At 37.0% G+C, this 18,581-nt stretch overlaps 1 protein-coding gene across 1 annotated transcript in view; it reads left to right on the top strand.

Annotated features, from left to right (window-relative positions):
- The window catches only part of LOC102869221 (cubilin-like), a 396,294-nt gene that overhangs the window by 62,066 nt on the left and 315,647 nt on the right, over positions 1-18,581 (top strand). The window contains exons 18-19 of the mRNA XM_006894323.1: positions 16,281-16,425; positions 16,689-16,867. Of these exons, the coding sequence (XP_006894385.1) occupies positions 16,281-16,425; positions 16,689-16,867 (324 nt within the window). The remainder of the gene's footprint in view (positions 1-16,280; positions 16,426-16,688; positions 16,868-18,581) is intronic.

The following is an 18,581-nucleotide window of genomic DNA, read 5'->3' as shown; positions in this document are numbered from 1 at the left end:
CCATCCTGGATGTGTTCCCTAGTCCATGCCAGGAAATTTGGAGGACAGCTGCCGGGCTGACTAACTGGAAGAGATCACATTTATTTTTGTTCCCAAGAAAGGTGATCCAATAGAATGTAGAAATTATTGAATAATATAATTAATATCCCATGCAAGCAAATTATAGCTGAAAATCATTCAGAAACAGCTGAAACAGTACATTGACAGGGAGCTGTTAGAAGTTGAAGCAGGATTTAGAAGAGGCTATAGTACCAGGATTATCATTGCTAAAGTTGGATGGAACGTGGCTGAAAGCAGAGAATACTAGAAGAATGTCTGTGTTTTATTGATTATGCAAAGGCATTTGACATGTGTGGACCATAATAGGGTATGGCTAACATTGACAAAATGGGACCGTGTGCTCGTGAGAAATATATACCTAAATCAAGAAACTGTTTCCAAACAAAGCAAGGAAACACTCTTGTTATGTGCTGTCAAGTTAAGTAAGACTTATAGCAACCCTATTATCAAAAGGTCTGAACCCTGTTTTATCCTGCACCATCCTCACACTTACTGACACACAAGAGCCCATTGCAGCAGTAACCATGTCAATCCAGATGGTTGAGGGTCTTCCTCTCCTTCACCAACCCTCCACCCTTTACAGCATCATGTCCTTCTCCAAGGAATAGCACCTTTTAGAGACATGTCCAAAGCATCTGCAGTGAAGCTTCATCATTCTTGCCCTCAAAAAGCATCTGGCTGCTCCCTCTCCCATACATATTTGTTCATTGTCTTGGCCATCCATGGGATGTTCAGTGCTCTTCTCCAACAATACAGTTCAAAGACATCAATTAATTTTCTGTCATAATTACTCATTGCCCAGCTCTCAGGTGCATAGAAAGGTATTAGAAAGACTATGGCCTGGCTCAGATGCACCTTAATCCTCAAAGTGATATCATTACTCCTCAATAATTTGGAGAAGTTTCTAACTTCACACTTCAGCAGTGTAATGCATCTCCTAATTTCCTGACTACTTAGGTACCAAGGGTGTTAACTGTGGATCCACACAAGTTGAAGTTGTTGGCATTTTCAATCTTCTCTCCATTCATCAGGATGCAACACTAGATGGTTTAAAATCAGAAAGAGTGTGCATCAGGGATGTATCCTTTCTCTATATCTATCTGTATGCTGTGCAAATAATTTGTGAAGCTAGACTTAGGATTGGAGGAAGACTCAGCAACAACCGGCGTTAAGCAGATACTACCTTGCTTGCAGAAAGTGAGTAGAACATGAAAATGCTTGCTGCAAAAGATCAGCAACTACAGCCTTCAGTATGGGTTACATCTCAACATCAAGAAACAAAGGTCCTTACTACAGGACCAACAGTCAACATCACAATAGAAAGAAAAAGGATTAAAACTGTCAATGATTTCATCTTGTTTGGATCAATGATCAACAACACCCTTACAACCGTAATCAGGAAATCAGGAGATTCATTGCATTGGGCAAGTCCACTCTCAGTGACCTCTCTAAAATAACTAACAGCAGCAATGTTACTTTGAAGACTTAGGTGTGCCTGATTCAGGCCTTGATATTCTCAATCACCTGCTCTGCATCAAAGCAATGGACAGTGAATTAACATAATGGAAGAAGAACTGATGACTTTGAGTTATGGTTCTGGAAAAGAATATTGAACATACTAGACATAGACTGCTAAGAGAACAGACAGGTCTGTCCTAATGAGGGTAAAACCAGGATGCTCCTTGAAGACATAGATTTTTGAAGCTCTGTCTCACATATTTTGGGCATATTGTCAAGAGGGACAGTCCTTGGAGAGGGACATCATGTTTGGAAAGGTGGAAACACAAGAGAAGACGACTCTGGATAAGATATTACTCAGTGGCTTGGATAATGGGGGTAGGCATGTCAGAGACAATGAAACTGGCTCGGGATAGAACAGGTTTCGGAGCTGTTGTACATAGTGTCTCTGAGTCACAAGCGACTTGAAGGCACAACAATTGCTTCTCTCTTTTCTTGTTTATTAAACCATATTCTCTCATTGTGGTAGCAGTACTCTTTGTCCTCTTGCTTACTCAGATTTAACTCAAAGCTAGCCTCCAAGATCAAGTTTGTACTAAACTAAAGACATTATTAGTCCAAAACTCACTTCACAGGAAACTACATGTTAATCACAACCATATGGTAGGTTTCTGTTTTCAGCTTTCAGTTTCACTAAAACAGAATGTCAACATATTTGGTTTACTTTAAAATTCAATATTTAAATCGTCTTTAGGAATTGTCATATAAACACAAAAGTATGCATTCTCTCATTAAAACATGGTTTTGGTTGGGATCTGACCCCTTCCAGATGTCAGCGTTTGCTATTACTTGGCTATCTCACATTTAAAATTTCAGATTAACTACGTTTTCAGCTCTGTTAATTATACAGTGCTCCATAAGAAATAGTTTCTCCCTAAGAACTATGGTTCCTATTAGTACTTTCTATCCAGAAAGTGGTTCAACATGATGAATATAAAATCAGAAGCAATTTGGAATACTCTGTGGGCTAAACATCTTGAGTCTTAGGTTTTATTCTGGGCCTTTAAGTGAGGGTTTGCTGGGTTAATAAGGCAGTCAATGAGAAATTTGGTCCTAGTTTATAGAACAGGAAAATTTTTAATTATTTCTTAAAAAATGTAGTCTACTCTGAAGAATTTGTTCTGATTTGCACTTAGATGTGATTTTGACATGGTTTCACCTGACTTTCTAAGAAAAACATTTTTTTTACTACAGCAGAGATTAGCATGTTTTCTCTAGATTCATTCAGCAATAAGAAACATCACATCATTATGCATTACTGTCAAGTAGATTCTAACTCAAAGCAACCCTTTAGGACAGAGTAGAATTGCCCTGCCCATTAGGGTGCCTAAGGCTATAAATGTTTAATGGAGCAGACTGCCCTATCTTTCCCCAATAGCATCCTGTAGGCTTGAACTCCTGACATTTCAGTTAGCAGCATATCAACACTTAATCCATAATGCCATAGAAATTCCTCTTGATAATGAGCAGTCTCCAAAACACCCTAGAGCTTCCTCATGATAACAAACAGTCTCCATATTTCTGTGATTTAGAGGGACATCATGCTTGGGAGGGTGGAGGGATGGCGCAAGAGGGGAAGACCCTCTATGAGGTGGATTGATTCAGTGACTGGGGTAATCGGGAAGGGTGTGTCAGAGGCAATGTGATTGGCCCAGGATAGAGCAGGGTTTAGGGCTGTTGTACATAGGGTCGCTTTGAGTCGCAAACGACTCCATGGCACATATCAACAACAACCTTCTCCCCTCTCTGTCATCTTCTTCATGCTGAGACCTTAGGGTTTGGACTTGTGGCGGTAAAGTAAAAGATAGTACACACACACACACACACACACACACACACACAGAGAGACTCCTCACACTTCTGCTTAGAAATGGATCCTTTATATCAGTTCATATTCTTTTGGGTGAAGGAAATCCTATGACCAAGCTCACAGTCAAGACATAATTCTTTACCAGAAGACACTACAAGTCTGCAAGCCACATGGCAATGAATCGATGAATATAATGTTCCATCTTCTTTAAAGGAAGGAAATGAATAATTAGAGAGATTGATAAATTCTATCCAAGTTCACAAGCAGAAAAGTGACTTCCTTTTTTATTTTTAAGATGCAAATGCACTATTCCTAGAATATTGAATAAATTTGAGAACACTTTTGGTCATTTCATATGTTCCATTTTAATGGCTTTTTCAAGAGGATTGTGGTTAAGACATTGCCATGTCTAGGGACAGTGCAGGCTTTCAGAATTAATAAGGCTTTATTTCAATGCAGAGAAAGAAACACAGCCAAAATCAATTGTACCTTCTAGGTTTAAAGCCCTAGAGCCCTATAAGTTCCTCTTTATAACATTTGGATTGCAGTTGCCTTTCTCCTTGCTAAAGTCCTTGGATTTCATTAGCCAGGGCTCCAGGGAATGCCCCACTTTAGCTTGCTCTGATGCTATTTGGCTGTTTTTCTTTCTCTTTTCTTCTAATGGGAAAAAAATAGAAAAAAGAGAATGATCTTTGAGGAAGCAAATAGAACTCTGGAGGATTAGAGAGCAGGGGGAGATCCTGCTTTGTCTCATGTTTTCTGGTTTCCAGGAACTACAGTATATCTGTATCACTTAAATAAAAAAGAGCCAGCATACTACACCTTAAAATTCATTAATCAGCAAACATCTGTCAGATACCTAGGACAATGTGTGAAATTTGTGATACAGATATAATAAGAGTTCTGAGAAATGAACTGGTATAAGTCTGAGACAGATGTGATTTTTAACATGTGTTAGACTCTATTTTAAGGTTTTTCTTTAATAACTCCCCTTTCATTTCAGCCTTGAGAACTCTGTAGGGCAGTTCTACTCTAGCCTATAAAGTTGCTCTCAGTTGGAACCAACTAAATGGCAGTGTTTTTCTTTGTTTGTTTTATTCTTGTTGAGAGTATATACAGCAAAATATATACCATTTTACCAGTTCTGTATGTACACCGGTGACACTGATTATATTAATCACTGAATCCACCCATTCTCACACTCCTGATTAATTCCTTCCACGTCAACATCATCTCACAGTTCTCTAACATTACTATCTAATCTCTTGAGTTGCTACTATCATTTTCATCCATATAAATAGTTCTTTAAAAATTACGTTGCTAGGACTGACTGTGTGGTGTAATCCAGAGAGAGTGGTGCTGCAAACTCAAAATATGAAAGCCAAAGCTTCATCATCTTTTGTTTCAAATGAGCATTCTGGCTGCACTTTTTCCAAGACATGTCTGTTTGTTCTTTGGGAAGTCCTTGAGATAGTCAGTACTCTTCTCCTGCACCACAACTCAAAGGCATCAATACTTATTCTATCATCTTTATTAATTGTCCAGCTCTCTGATGTGTAGCAGGTGGTTGAGAAGACTGTTGCTTAAATCCAGTGCACCTTAGTCTTCAAACTGATATCATTGCTGTTCAGCATTTTGGAGAAGACCCTGACAGTGGACTTACCCACTGTAATACATCTCTTGATTCCATGATTGTTGGTATCAAGGATGTTGATTGTTGATCCAAGAAAGATGAGATTACCGAGAGCTTCAATCCTTTTCTCCATCTAGTGTAATTTTGACTGCTGGTCCTGTGGGAAAGATCTTTGTTTAGTAAGTATATAAATGTTCATGGGTGATGAAGAAGGCAGGCTAGGGCCTGCCAAGATCCAGAGACCTGAAGTAGAGGTCTACAGACATCAACTGGGGTGACTGTGGACCCATAGAGGGTCCTGCGGACTAGAGCAGAGGTCCACTGGTGACAAGGAGGATAGGCCAGGCCCCACCAAGATCTAGAGCTTCTTATATATCTGAATATTTTTTTAGCCATTAATTTGTTGGTGAATACTGAGGTTTTTCTCTCTTTTGGCTATTGTGAACATTGCTGCAGTGTATTGTTGTTGTTTTTGTTGTTATGTGCCATCGAGTTGTTTGTGACTCAGAGACCCTAAACCCTGCTCTATCCTGTGCCAACCACACTGTCTCTGATACACCACTTCCCATTACCCCAATCACTGAATCGATTCATCTCATCAAGGGTCTTCCTCTCTTGCGCTGTGCCTGCACCCTCCCAAACATGATGTCCCTCTCCAAGGACTGGAGTGTGTCAGACAAAGCTTCAGAATCCTTGCCTCCGAGGAGCAGCCCGGCTCTGCCCTCTTCAGGACAAACTTGTTTGTTCTTCTAGCAGTCCATGGTATATTAAACACTCTTCTCCAGCACCATAGTTCAAAGGCATCAATTCTTTTTCTGTCATCCCTAGTCACTTTCCAGGCTCTCTGCTGTATAACACACAATTGAGAAGACTATGGCCTGGATCAGGCACACCTTAGTCACCAGCCTGACATAATTGCTCTTCAGTACTTTCGAGAGGTCTCTGACAGCAGATTTGCCCAACGTAATATGTCTTTGAACTTTCTGTGGCTGGTACCAAGAGTATTGATTGTGGAGCCAAGCAAACTAAAACTGTTAACTATCTCAATCTCTTCACCATCCATACTGATGTTGCCAATTGTCCCAGTGGTGAAAATCTTTGTTTTCTAGATGTTGAGCTACAATCCGTATTGAAGGCTGCAGTCCTTGACCTTATGCAGCAAGCACTCAGGTCCTCCTCTATTTCAGCAAGCAGGGTTGTGTCATCTGCATAATGCAGGTTTTTGATGAATCTTCCTCCAATCCTGATTCTACATTCCTTCTCATACAGCCCAGCCTCCTGGATGATCTGGTTTGCATACAGATTGAAATGGTATGGAGACAGAATACATCCCTGGTGGACACCCTTCCCAATTTTGAACCATGCAGTATCTCCTTGCTCTGTTCTGATGACTTCCTCTTATTCAAGTATAGATTTCTCATAAACACAATCAAATGTTCTGGGATTTCCATTCTTCTCAGAGTCGGTAGACCTTAGTGTAAAAATCCCTGTTTGAGTGTCTGTTTTAAGTCTTTCAGGTACATACATGCGGGTGGAATTTCTGAGTCAAATGGTAGTTCTATTTTTAGTTTTTTGAGGAACAGTCCTGCTGTTTTCAACAATGGCTACACCATTGTACATTCTCACCAGCACTGTTTCCATTTTCCCATATCTTCCTCAAGATTTTTAATTTTCTGATTAAAATTTTTTTTTTATCTTAGCCATCGTAAACCAAACCAAATGCACTGCCATTAAGTCTATTCCAACTGACAGGAGGACTCTATTGGGTTACTCAGGCTCTATGTCTTTGAGAGAGGAAACTGCCTTTCACTCTCCCACCATACCACTCTTGTTGTTGTTGTTAGGTGCCATTTAAGTTGAGTACAACTCATAGTGAGTCTATGGACAGGAGTTATGAATCCTGTCCTATCCTATGCCATCCTTGCCATCTCTAATGCACTTGAGCCCATTGGTGAAGTCACCATATCACTCCATCTCGATGTGGAACTTCCTCTGTTTTGCTGACCCTACACCCTTCCAAGCATGATATCTGTTTCCAAGGAATAGTTTCTCTTAGCAACATGACCAAAGTATGAGAGGTGAAGCTCTGCCAACCTTGCTTCTGAGGAACACTCCTACAACACCCTTTCTAAGACATACCTGCTCATTCTTTCATCAGTTTATGAGGTTATTTAATATTCCTCTCCAACACCAAAACTCAAACACACCAATTCTTATTCTGTCATCATTTTCATTGTCAAGCTCTCAGATGCATAGCAAACATTTGAAAAGACTATGGCTTGAACCAGGCACATGTTAGTCTTCAACCTTCAACCTCTTCAGTGTTTTGGAGAGGCCCCTAAAAGCAGACTAGCCCAGAGCAATATATTTCCTTATCCCTTGACTGCAGGTACCAAGGGTGTTGATTGTGGATTGGAATTGTCATTTTTTCAGTTATCCACCTAACACATTACACACTATGTTACCAAGGCTCTTTGTTGTTGTTAGGTGCCGTTGAGTTGACTGTAACTCTTAATGACCATGTGAACTCATAGGAACACTGTGAACAACAGGCCTGAATCTTACCCTATTCTCTGTTATCCTCATGGTCTCTGACATCCTCTAGTGATTGTTACAGTAATTATATCACTGATTCTTATTAAGAGTCTCCCTCTCTTTGTCTCATCTTTGCCAGCATGATTTCTTTTCCAAGGACAAGCCTCTACTAACAACATGCTCAAAGTATGTGAACCAACTTTCACCTCTAGAGGCATTCTTGCCTCTAAGGTGTATCCTGGTGGCACTTTCTCCGAGATAGATTCGTTATTTTGACAGTCTGAAATATACACTACTTGGGTCCAACCACAATTCAAAGACAATTGACGCTTCTTTTATCATCTGTATACCTAGTCCAATTTTAATATTCACAGGAAACAATTGTCTTCAAAACTCACTTACTGCTATGTGTGGTTGCAACTCATAGCAACCCTTCTTTGGGGTTTTGAGGCTATAAATTGTTAACAAAAGGAGATTGCCTTCTTTCTCCACTGAGTCACTGTTGGATTTGAACCATTTATAGGCTTGCAACCTTTGGGTTAACAGCACAACTTACTTTGAACTACTGCCCCAACAGAGTTCTCTTTCAATATTTAAATGGTCTCTCATGGTTTTACTTTGCATCCCTGTGATGGGTATCAAGGCAGAATATCTTTTCATGTGTTTGAATGTCCTCTTTGATGAAGTGTCTATGAAATCTTTTGTCCATTTTATTATCTTTTTATCTAATTAAGTTGTTGATGTTTTATAATTTAGTTTCTAGAGTTTTATTAGATATATTGTTTCTGAAGCTATTGTTCCATAACTGGGTGAGGTTTTTTTGGTTCCCGGTCCACATATTTTTATTAGAAACTTTTAATTAATAAATTTAAAATTTTTACACTTTTATGATGTTCCATTAATCTAGTTTGTCTGTTTTGATAAGCCCCTTTGTTATAAAGTTAAGTAATACCTGGTTAAAGGCTTCCCTTTACAACTTCCCCCACTGCATATTTTTCTAAGAATTTTATAGTTTTAGATTGTATCTTGAGGTGTTTAACCAGTTTTGAATTTATTTTATTTATAGAGTGAGGCATGGTTACTGTTTTCTTTTTCTGCATGTGCAAATTTAGTTTTAGCTGTAGAGTTTACCAGAAGAATAGATTCTTATTTCTCCATCCGTAGACTTGGCACCCTGACCAAAGATATGAAAGTTTATGTTTAGACTTTCTATTCCATTCTGTTGGCTTATGTGTCTATGGTTATAACAGTATCATCTTTTTTTTTAAGTAGAAGAGGGGAGTGTTACGTTATTCTATTTTAACATTTCCAGTCTTTTATTTAAAAAAAAAATAAATTAGAAGGTGGAAGCTTATTTTGTTCTACTTTAATATTTCCTTAAGTATTTGAGGTCTCTTGCTATTCCACATATAGATTAGCATTTATTTTCCACATCCGTAAAGAACTGGTGGCCTAGTGGCAAGAAGCTACTCTGTAATCCTGAAGGAACATGGTTCGAATCCAGCAGACATTCTGCTGTAGAAGGATGAGCAATCTCCTGTGTGATTAGTGTCCTTGAAAACCCACCCACCAGATCAGCTATGGGTCGGTTCCAACTTGATGGTACACAATACGACAACAAAGAGAGCTGTTGAAATTTTGATCAGGATTCTCTTGATATATAAATCATGTTGAGTAGGACTGATGTTTTAACCGTGTTAAGTCTTGCAACCTGTAAACGTAAAGTATCTGTCCATTTAGTTTACTCAGCTTTAATGTTTCTGAACAGTGTTTTATTATTTTCTTTGTCTAGGTTTTTAGAATCTTTTCAATTATGATTAGAGATTATAGTTGATTTGATTAATAAACAAGTTTTGCCTGCATCTATCCTTGTGCTGTGTTGTTGAGTGCAATTGAATCAGAACTGACCCACAGATGACCCTCCAGCAGGTTTTCAGAGTCAGTAAATTGCACAAGAGAAGATTGCTTATCCTTCTCCCGTGGTGGACTTGAACTGCATGCCTTTGAGATTGCAGTCCAGTTTCTTACCATTATGCCATCAGAGCTCTTTATCATTGTGATGTTGTGTTCTTATGTACCATCGAGCCTGAACCAACAGATTGCTGACCCTCCAACAGGTTTTCATAGACAGTAATCACACATGGTTTAAAATCAGGAAAGGTATGCACCATGGCTATATCTTTTTTCCATACCTTGTCAATCATTTGATGATTAAATCATTTGAGAAGGTGACCTTTATGGACCAAGAGTGTAGCAACAGGATTGGAAGAAGACGTATCAACAACATGTATTATGCGGATGATTCAATCTTTCTTGCTAAAAGTAAGGAAGACCTGAAGCGCTTGCTGCAGTTCAAGGACTGTAGACATCAATATGGATTTTATCTCAAAATCAAGAAAAGAAAAATCATCAAATAGGCAATATCATGATGAATGAAGATAAGATTGAAATTGTCAATGATTTCATCTTGCTTGGATTCACAGTCAACATTTTTGGAACCAGTAGTCAGGAGATTGGGAGATAACATCGGGAAAGCGTGCTGTTGGGGATCTTTCCAAAGTCCTGAAGAGCTGTAATGTCAGTTAAGACTAAGATGCCCCTTATTCAAGCCACAATCTTTCCAATCACCTGCTATATATCTGATAACTGGAAAGTGAATAAAGATGACAGAAGAATTGATGCATTTGAGTGTGATATAGGAGAAGAGTGCTGATTAGCCCATGATCTGCCAAAAGAATTAACAGATATGTCTTGGAGAAAGTGCAACTGGAAGATTCCTTGGTAGCAAAGATGGTGACACTTTTTCTCACATATTTTGGATATGTTGTTAGGAAAAGCTATTTCTTTAAAAGTTACCGAATGCTTGAAAAGGTGGAGGGTCAGTGAAGGAGAAGAGCCTCAATAACATAGATTGATACAGTATCTATGACAATGAATTCAAATGTGTCATGGATAATAAGGATGGCACAGAATAGGACAGAATTTGAATCTATTGTTCATAGGGATACTATGAGTCATACTTGATGGTGTTTAACAACAATTTCCCATTCTAAAACTTCTTAGATGTTATGGCAAATAAATAGAAAAGCTAGTAAATTTTTCATTGAATATTGTTAATATTGAGATTTTTAAATAAATTATCATCTATTTTCTTCACATTCTATTGTATCATCTGAAAATTACTATTTTCTCCTTTCCAATAGCAATACTTTTTTATTTTACCACTGAATGAAAATTTTGTCAATTTCTTAATATTCTTCAGTAGACCTGATAGTACATTGTAAGAGTTACAGTTTTACTTCTGTGTGTACTTTTGGTCTCTTACCACTTTGTATTCACACTGTATTCCCTTTTTCCTATATCAGCTCCTCTTTCCCACACCCTCAGCTCTCTCACAGGCATGCACTGTTACTTGCCATTCTCTGTTTAAAGGTTAGTTCTTCAGAGAAACATCCCATGAGTCCCTGGAAGTGTTCAGAGCCCATAATTCTCTACTTTTAATATGTATTATATCACCCTTTCACTACTCTCAAATGAAGCTCATAGATGGTTTCAGTGAACTAAACACATAATATTAAGATAACAGAAAGCTTTTAGTATAAAAGAAATGAAAGCAACAAAGTAAAAAAAAAAGTCTTTTTAAAGCCTGAGTAAGTTGTACTTAAAAACAAATAAAGCAGCTATTTTCTTGCACTTAGACCTAGAATCTTTTTGAATGCTATAGTCCAGATGGGGTTTAACATGCCTGAGAGGTCAGCAACTTGTTTTCTAAAATGATGAATAAACTTTGACTGATTTCTGAGTAGGGGTTGCGTGCTAAGGTGGTAGAGAGTAGGTATTTCCTTTAATTTATGTTCTGTTTGTGATCCTGGAAAATGCAGCCGTAATTTTTCAATAATACTTTGCGATTAAGATGTAAGATAGATTTAAGATTTGTTAACAGAACTTTCACCTCTGTAGGAATGGCATGTAGGAAGCACATAGGGGAATTATTGTTGCATATAACCACCTTATATTTTGGCTGTTCTTTGCCCTTCATCACTAATTAATTGCCAAGAGTATCTCATTATCATTGTAATAATAGTAACTTTACCCATCCTATCCTTTGAATATTTTTTTAAGATTGTGTTTTAAATCAAAGTTTACAGATTGGATTTTCATCCATTCATTCATTGTTGTATATTTTCGTCCCTCCCCCTTCATTCCTCTTCTCCCAGTCCACTTTGCAATGCACCTCTTGTTTCAAATTATTTTCATAGATAAGTGTATCTTTGAAACATGACATTTTCATGATGACTCCTTAAACTTAGAAGTATTCTTTTTCAACAAATGATTTGTAAATGTGGTACAATTAGTTTTACTTTAGTAAGTGATTCTTGCCTAGGATAGAGGTCTGTTCAAAAGAATGGCTTTAAAATCCCACAGGAGGAGGGAATGGGTCCACTCTAGGAGTTTGGCTGCTAGCTAGCATCTTGATGGCAGTCCTGTCGGTCACGTAAGAGAAGTTTTTGGGGTCCTGTTTGATGTGTGTTACTGCTCTATTCCCCCAAAGATTGGATGTCCTTGAGCCTTTGCCTAGCATGGAAGTCTGCTCCAAGGTGTGGCTTTAAAATCCTGCAGGATTTTATTTTTTTATTAATATATTTATTAGTTTGTATATTTTTATATGTTTTATAATAATTTTCAAATGAATATTCCTTAAATGATACAACAATCTTTTGTCTATTTGCTGAACTGAACAACTTGGTGTTAGTGTGATACTGCACACTGTTCCATAGTCCTGTCAAATACCATAATGGCTACTCATTATGTACAGTGTTTAGATGAGCTTCCAGATTGATTTATGCTGGGAAGCAGGGGTGGCATCCACTTTCTAAACTAGATGCCTCTGGAAACTCTACAGATCTCTAAACTCTGCAAACTCTCTAAACTCTATAGATGTACAGAAATGATGTTCATTATAGAACAGAGTACAGGGCTTTTGTGTAAAGCTTATTCTCAGTTGTAGTTGACTTGACGACACTTAACCACTGCTAAATGAAACTAGTGCTGTTCTATCTGGAGTAACACTCTTCCACTTTGTACATCACTCTCTGTCAATGTGCAGTATGAAGTAACCTGGATTTGCTGTGATGCTGAACCTTGTACCACTGGGTTATCAAATACCAGAATGGTTTCCCAATGTGGACAGTGTTTGGTGGAGCTCCCAGTTGTAAAACAGGTTTGGAAGCAGGAGTGGCATCCACTTCCTAAACTGCATACCTCTGGAAAATGACGATAGTTATGGAAAAGCATTAGGTCTTTTGTTCATAGAGTCACAATGAGTCACACTTGACAACAATCAGCAACAACAACAATATGTAACCATATATTCCTTTCAGACATTTCTTCCTCATACCTATTCCAATGCATTATTCTTTATCTTTCTACTCTTTTCCTAGTCTCTTCCCAACCCCCCATGTCAGTCCTGCTTCACAACAGTGTTGTTATGCATTATTTATCCTTTTAAGAAATTCCACTCAGCATAATGTCTTCCAGGCTCATCCATGTTGTGCAGTGTTTTACACGTCCATTGTTTTTCAATACTGCATAATATTCCGTTGTGTGAGTGTACCACATTTTTTTTTTATTCATTTGTTTATCAATGGGCACTGGGGTTGCTTCCATCTCTCTCCTATTGTGAGTATCACAACAATAAACATGGGTGCATATACGTCTGTTTGAGTTGTTACTCTGGTTTCTTTAGGGCATATTTCTAGCAGTGGAATTGCTGGGCCAAATAGAATATCTATTTTCAACTTTTTGAGAAAGTGCCAGACCACATTCCATAGTAGCTGTACCATTTTACATTCCCACCAGCAGCAAGTGACAGGTCAATCTCTCCACAATCTTGCCAGCATTTTTTGTTTGCTGCCCTGTTGAACTTTGCTATTGTTGCTGGGTGAGATGATACATCATAGTTGTTTTTATTTGCATCTTTCTGATAACAAGGGAGATAATAGTAACTTTTAAAAATGTTCTAAAAAAATGTTCTCATCAATTTCCTAAATGCCTACTCCTGTCAAGTAATAATATAACATCCTATATGTTTAATGTTGATAATGATTAATAAAAGTAGAAATACTTGTTTTTAGTACCTAGTCAGTACTAAATAGTGAGTTGGCAAGAAGTTGTGCACGCAGTTTGAAGCCACCAGCCACTTCGTGGGAGAAAGATGGGCAATCTTCTCCTGTGAAATTAGAAGGTCAGCTATGGGTTGGTTCCAAATCTATGGTACATAACAAGTGTTATTACTGGTATCTAGCACAGTTTCTGGTATTTATTGATGCTTTGAAAGTGCTAGTTGAGTTAGTGGATTGTCTCTTTCAGAATAATTTTTTGTAATAGGAATATTATGCATATCCATCACCTATCTGCAAGTCTGTTGATCTTTGGTGGCTTCATGTAATCAATAAAATATTTTTGGTGTTCTTTGATTTTTGCTAAGATCTATTTGATATCACCTCACCAATGAATCTCTCCAATTCCTTCTGAATAAATATTAAATATTTGACTAATCTCTGTTGAGTAATGAATGGCTGTAGCTACTTTTGAATAGTCCTCAGTAATTTTTTCACCCTATCATATAAATGACACTGGAATAATTTCTGAATTATGTTTATATCGTTGTTGTTAGGTGTCTTTGAGTCAACCATGACTCATGGCAACCCTGTGAACCACAGATCAACCATGACACATAACAGCCCTGTGAACCTAACCCTAGCTTATAGCATCCTCACCACCTCTGATATACTGGTGCCCACTGGTGCCGTCACTGTTCCAAGCTGTCTTATTGAGGCTCTCCCTCTTTTTCTCCAGTCCTCCACCTTTCCCAAAGGATGTCCTTTTCCAAGGACTGGAAGCTCCTGACAAGATTCCCAGAATATGTGAGACAAAGTTTCACCAGCCTTGCCTCTAAGGAGAGCCCTGCTTGCTCTTTCTCCAAGGCAGATTTGTTTGCTCTTTTGGTTAAACTCTTCTCCAACTAAATAATTCAAAGACGTCAACTCTTCAGTCATCTTTATTCATTGTCCAGATTTCAGATATATAGGAAGTGATTGAAAAGACCATGGCTTGGCTCAGGCACATAATAGCAATAAAATAAAACCAAATCAAACCCAATCTGTCAAGTCTGTTCCAATTTATACCTACCAGAGATTAATATTTACACAAAGAGATTTTACACCTTTCTCCTGAGGGATTGGTAGATTCCAACTACTCGCCTTTCTGTTAGCAGCACAACATGCAATGCACTATACAACCAGAGCTAGCAAGTTATCCTTTAACCAGTACTTTCTATGACGCGATGTTTTGCTAAGGGATTCATAGGACTGTTTTATCTAAATGCTTCAATAACTCTGTGAGCTAGATGGCATTTAAATAACTTGTTTGAAGTTATTAATGGGTTGATAATTGGGGTTTGAATCTCCATCAATATGACTCTATAGATAATGCTCCTGGCACCTATATAATATATTATCTATGGTTTAAAAGACTTGGATTAAATTTGCCTATTTTGATATGTGCCATTTTCATTCCCTTCAACAGTAGTCTAAACTTGTAAATTTATTACCTTTATTAGAATAATCTTTATTATAAGAAGTAAATTTTACTCTTCTCCTAAGTTTGTTTTCAGTTAATTCGGAAATTCTAGAAAGCAGTTTTTTGGTCTTATAGTTTCCTTACTGGATTTATTGATGAGCTTAATATATCATTTCAATAAATCCTTGAATTCTTGTTATTTCCAGACTTTATTTGATACATATACATAAAAATGCACTACAAATTTTTATCCTAGAACTAGGTTTAAGGTTTCTGTATCTTCATTAGTAAGTATGATCAGTCTATATTTTATGGTTTCTGTCTTGGGATTTGAGATCAGGGTCTGAACACCACTAATGGTAGTGTTCCATAAGCAAGAGTACTGTCAAACAAACTATATAACATACATCTTAGAAATGTTTCTAAAAAGATTATTTTGAAGGGGAGGAGGAAGACTAGTTTTTTTAATAATATTTTTCATTGTTTTCCTGGTCTGGTCTATATAGCATTAAGTTGTATTTAGAACTGTACCATTAAAAAGTACTTTGACATTTATACCACTTTGTAAACTGAAAATTTGTGCTTGTTTTCTTTTATTAATTAAATTTACCAGATATATATGTTTATTGCATATCCTGATTCTTCACCTTCCCTCAAAAAAGGTTTCTTTAGTATATTTATGAATTTTACTTTCTCTTTATTCTTTTTACTTCGTCTCACTTTTAAAATTGACTACTTAAGTTCTTTTTTTTATCTTTGCTTTTCCTTTCCTTACTTCCCTTCCTTTTTTCCAATAATGAAATCCGTTTCAGTTACGAATTTTTATGACCACAAATTTGCCTGAAATTTGTGTATTTTGATAAGTGTTATTTTCATTCCCTTTGCCAGTAGTCCAAGCTTGTAAATTCATTACCTTTTTGATATTGGAAAAATATTAAAATAATATATTTTTTTATTGTTTCCTTAAGAATTTTTCATCAATCTTTATTATTACTGTATTGTTGGTAAAAAAATATATATAAATCCAAGATTTAGAGTATTCCTTGTCTTCATTCTGTCAATTTCTCATTTCCAAATAATTCTGTCATTGTTAAGGTAATTTTATTGGTTGAAGTTATGGTTCTGTTTTATTTTTCTATTTAGGTTCTAGATGATGACATTATACTTGGAAAATTCTGTGGCAATTCAACCATCTCTCACATTAACTCTGTTACTAACAGAATCTGGGTCAGGTTTAAAATAGATGCTTCTATTGAAAAAGCTGGTTTCAGAGCTGTTTATCAAGTAGGTAAGGAAATGTGTGACTTACTTTTTAAATATCTGATATGCCTGATTGTAACATTTTAATTTCTTAAAATAATATTGTCATTTATGTCTTCAAATGGCAAGAAAAAATTTCTCATAAAATTATCATATTGTCTCTGATAACATTAGAGTTGATAACTATGATTCTGTGGGATTACAGTTCCATAGACAACTTAGCATGGGCAAAAAAAGTTGAAAGAACAATTTATCTATGGAAAAATATTCAAATGACTTTTCTGCTTACAGCCTGTGGTGGTGAATTAACTGGAGAAGGAGTCATTCGCTCTCCTTTCTATCCTAACCCATATCCTGGAGAAAGGATCTGTACATGGAGCATCCATCAGCCCCAAGGCCAAGTAGTTGTTCTCAATTTCACTGGCTTTGAAATTGGCGATTCTGCCCATTGTGATACAGATTATATTGAGGTAAGAGAAAACATTATTGAATATATTCTTCTTTCATTGTAAGTTGTTACAAAATAGCATGTTCATTTATCTTCAGTTACATGATTTGTATAGTAGTAATCCTCAACAATACTAGTAAACCAAATTCAAACGAGTTGTGCTGTTGGAGAATAATAGCCCATGAAGTGCCAACACAACAAAACAATATGTCTTGAGGGGACTCCTTGAAAGCAATGATGGTGAAACTTCATCTCACATACCTTGGCCGTGTTGTTATGAGAATCCAAATGTTGGAGAAGTTTATCAAGTTGGGAAAGGTGGAGGGTCAGGAAATGACAGGAAGACCCTCAACACAATTAATTGACAAAATTACTGTAACAATGTATTCAAGTGTGTCAGAGATGATGAGTGTGGTACAATTTAGGGTAAGGGTCAGATCCATTGTTCATAGGACTGCTATAAATTATATTCAACTTGACAGCACCTAACAATATATAAATATAGAGATAGATATATATAGATAGAGATAGAGATAGAGACAGAGATAGATAGATAGATAGATAGATAGATAGATAGATAGATAGATAGATAGATATAGATCAAGATAGATACAGATACAGGTACAGGTACAGATACAGGTACAGATACAGATACAGATACAGATACAGATATAGATATAGATAGATATAGAGATATATGTTTGTTTTCAAATTAACCAGCTGCTCTGCAGGGGAAAGATGGGCAATCACATTTCTTACAATTTATTGCCTCTGCAATCTCACTGTACAGAGTCAGCTGTGGGTCAGTTCTTACTTTATGGCATATAACAACAACAACAATATTCTAAAACTCTGAAGAAAATATAAGGGTAAATCCTTATGACCTTCTTAGAATTGCCAGCAAACACATACATGCACACACACAAATGCACACACACGAAAAAATGAACTTTATAAATATTTAAAACTTTCAGGCTGCAACAGAAAATGTATACAATAGGAGAAAAGATTTTCAAATCAACATATTTGATAAGAAATATGTATCCATAATACTAAAAAAGCTGTTACAAGCCAATAAGAAAAAGTTAAATAAACCAATTTAAAAGTGGATGAAAGATTTTAATTTCTCTGAAGATTATTTATTAATTCTGTATTAGGGACAAATCCATGAAAAGACACTAAGTATCTCGTAAAAAGAACATAAAAAGCGAGTTGCTATTGAGTTGATTTCAAGTCATGGTGACTTCCTGTATGTTAGAGTAAAACTATGTGATAGGAATTATCACTGTTATGATCTTCCAGAAATAAATAGCGTGGCTTTTCTTCTAAGCTTCTTCTGAATAGACTCAAATCACCAATCTTTTGCTGAGTATAGGAGCACTTTCTTATTTTCTCCCTTCCACCCAGGAGCACGCCGGAAATCCTGGGTACCTTTGAAAAACGCCTCTTCGTCTATTATCTGGGCTGGATTCCTTGTGCCTGCCCTCAAGTCTCCCTTCTGCCCAGGAGCATGCCGGGAATCCTGGGTACCTTTGAAAAATGCCTCTTCGTCTCTTATCTGGGCTGGATTCCTTGTTATTTAAAGAAATAACATATGAGCAAGAGCCTATGGTGATGAAGGAAGAAGTTCAAGCTGCTTTGAAGGAAATAGCAAAAAATAAGGCCCCAGAAATAGATGGTATACCAATTGAAGTATTTCAGATAACCGATGTTGCCCTGGATGTGCTCACCAAGTT

Source organism: Elephantulus edwardii, unplaced genomic scaffold, assembly GCF_000299155.1.
Source record: "Elephantulus edwardii isolate Elephantulus edwardi_28Jun2011 unplaced genomic scaffold, EleEdw1.0 scaffold00139, whole genome shotgun sequence".
NCBI lineage: Eukaryota > Metazoa > Chordata > Mammalia > Macroscelidea > Macroscelididae > Elephantulus > Elephantulus edwardii.
This window is presented reverse-complemented; position numbering and strand designations above follow the sequence as displayed.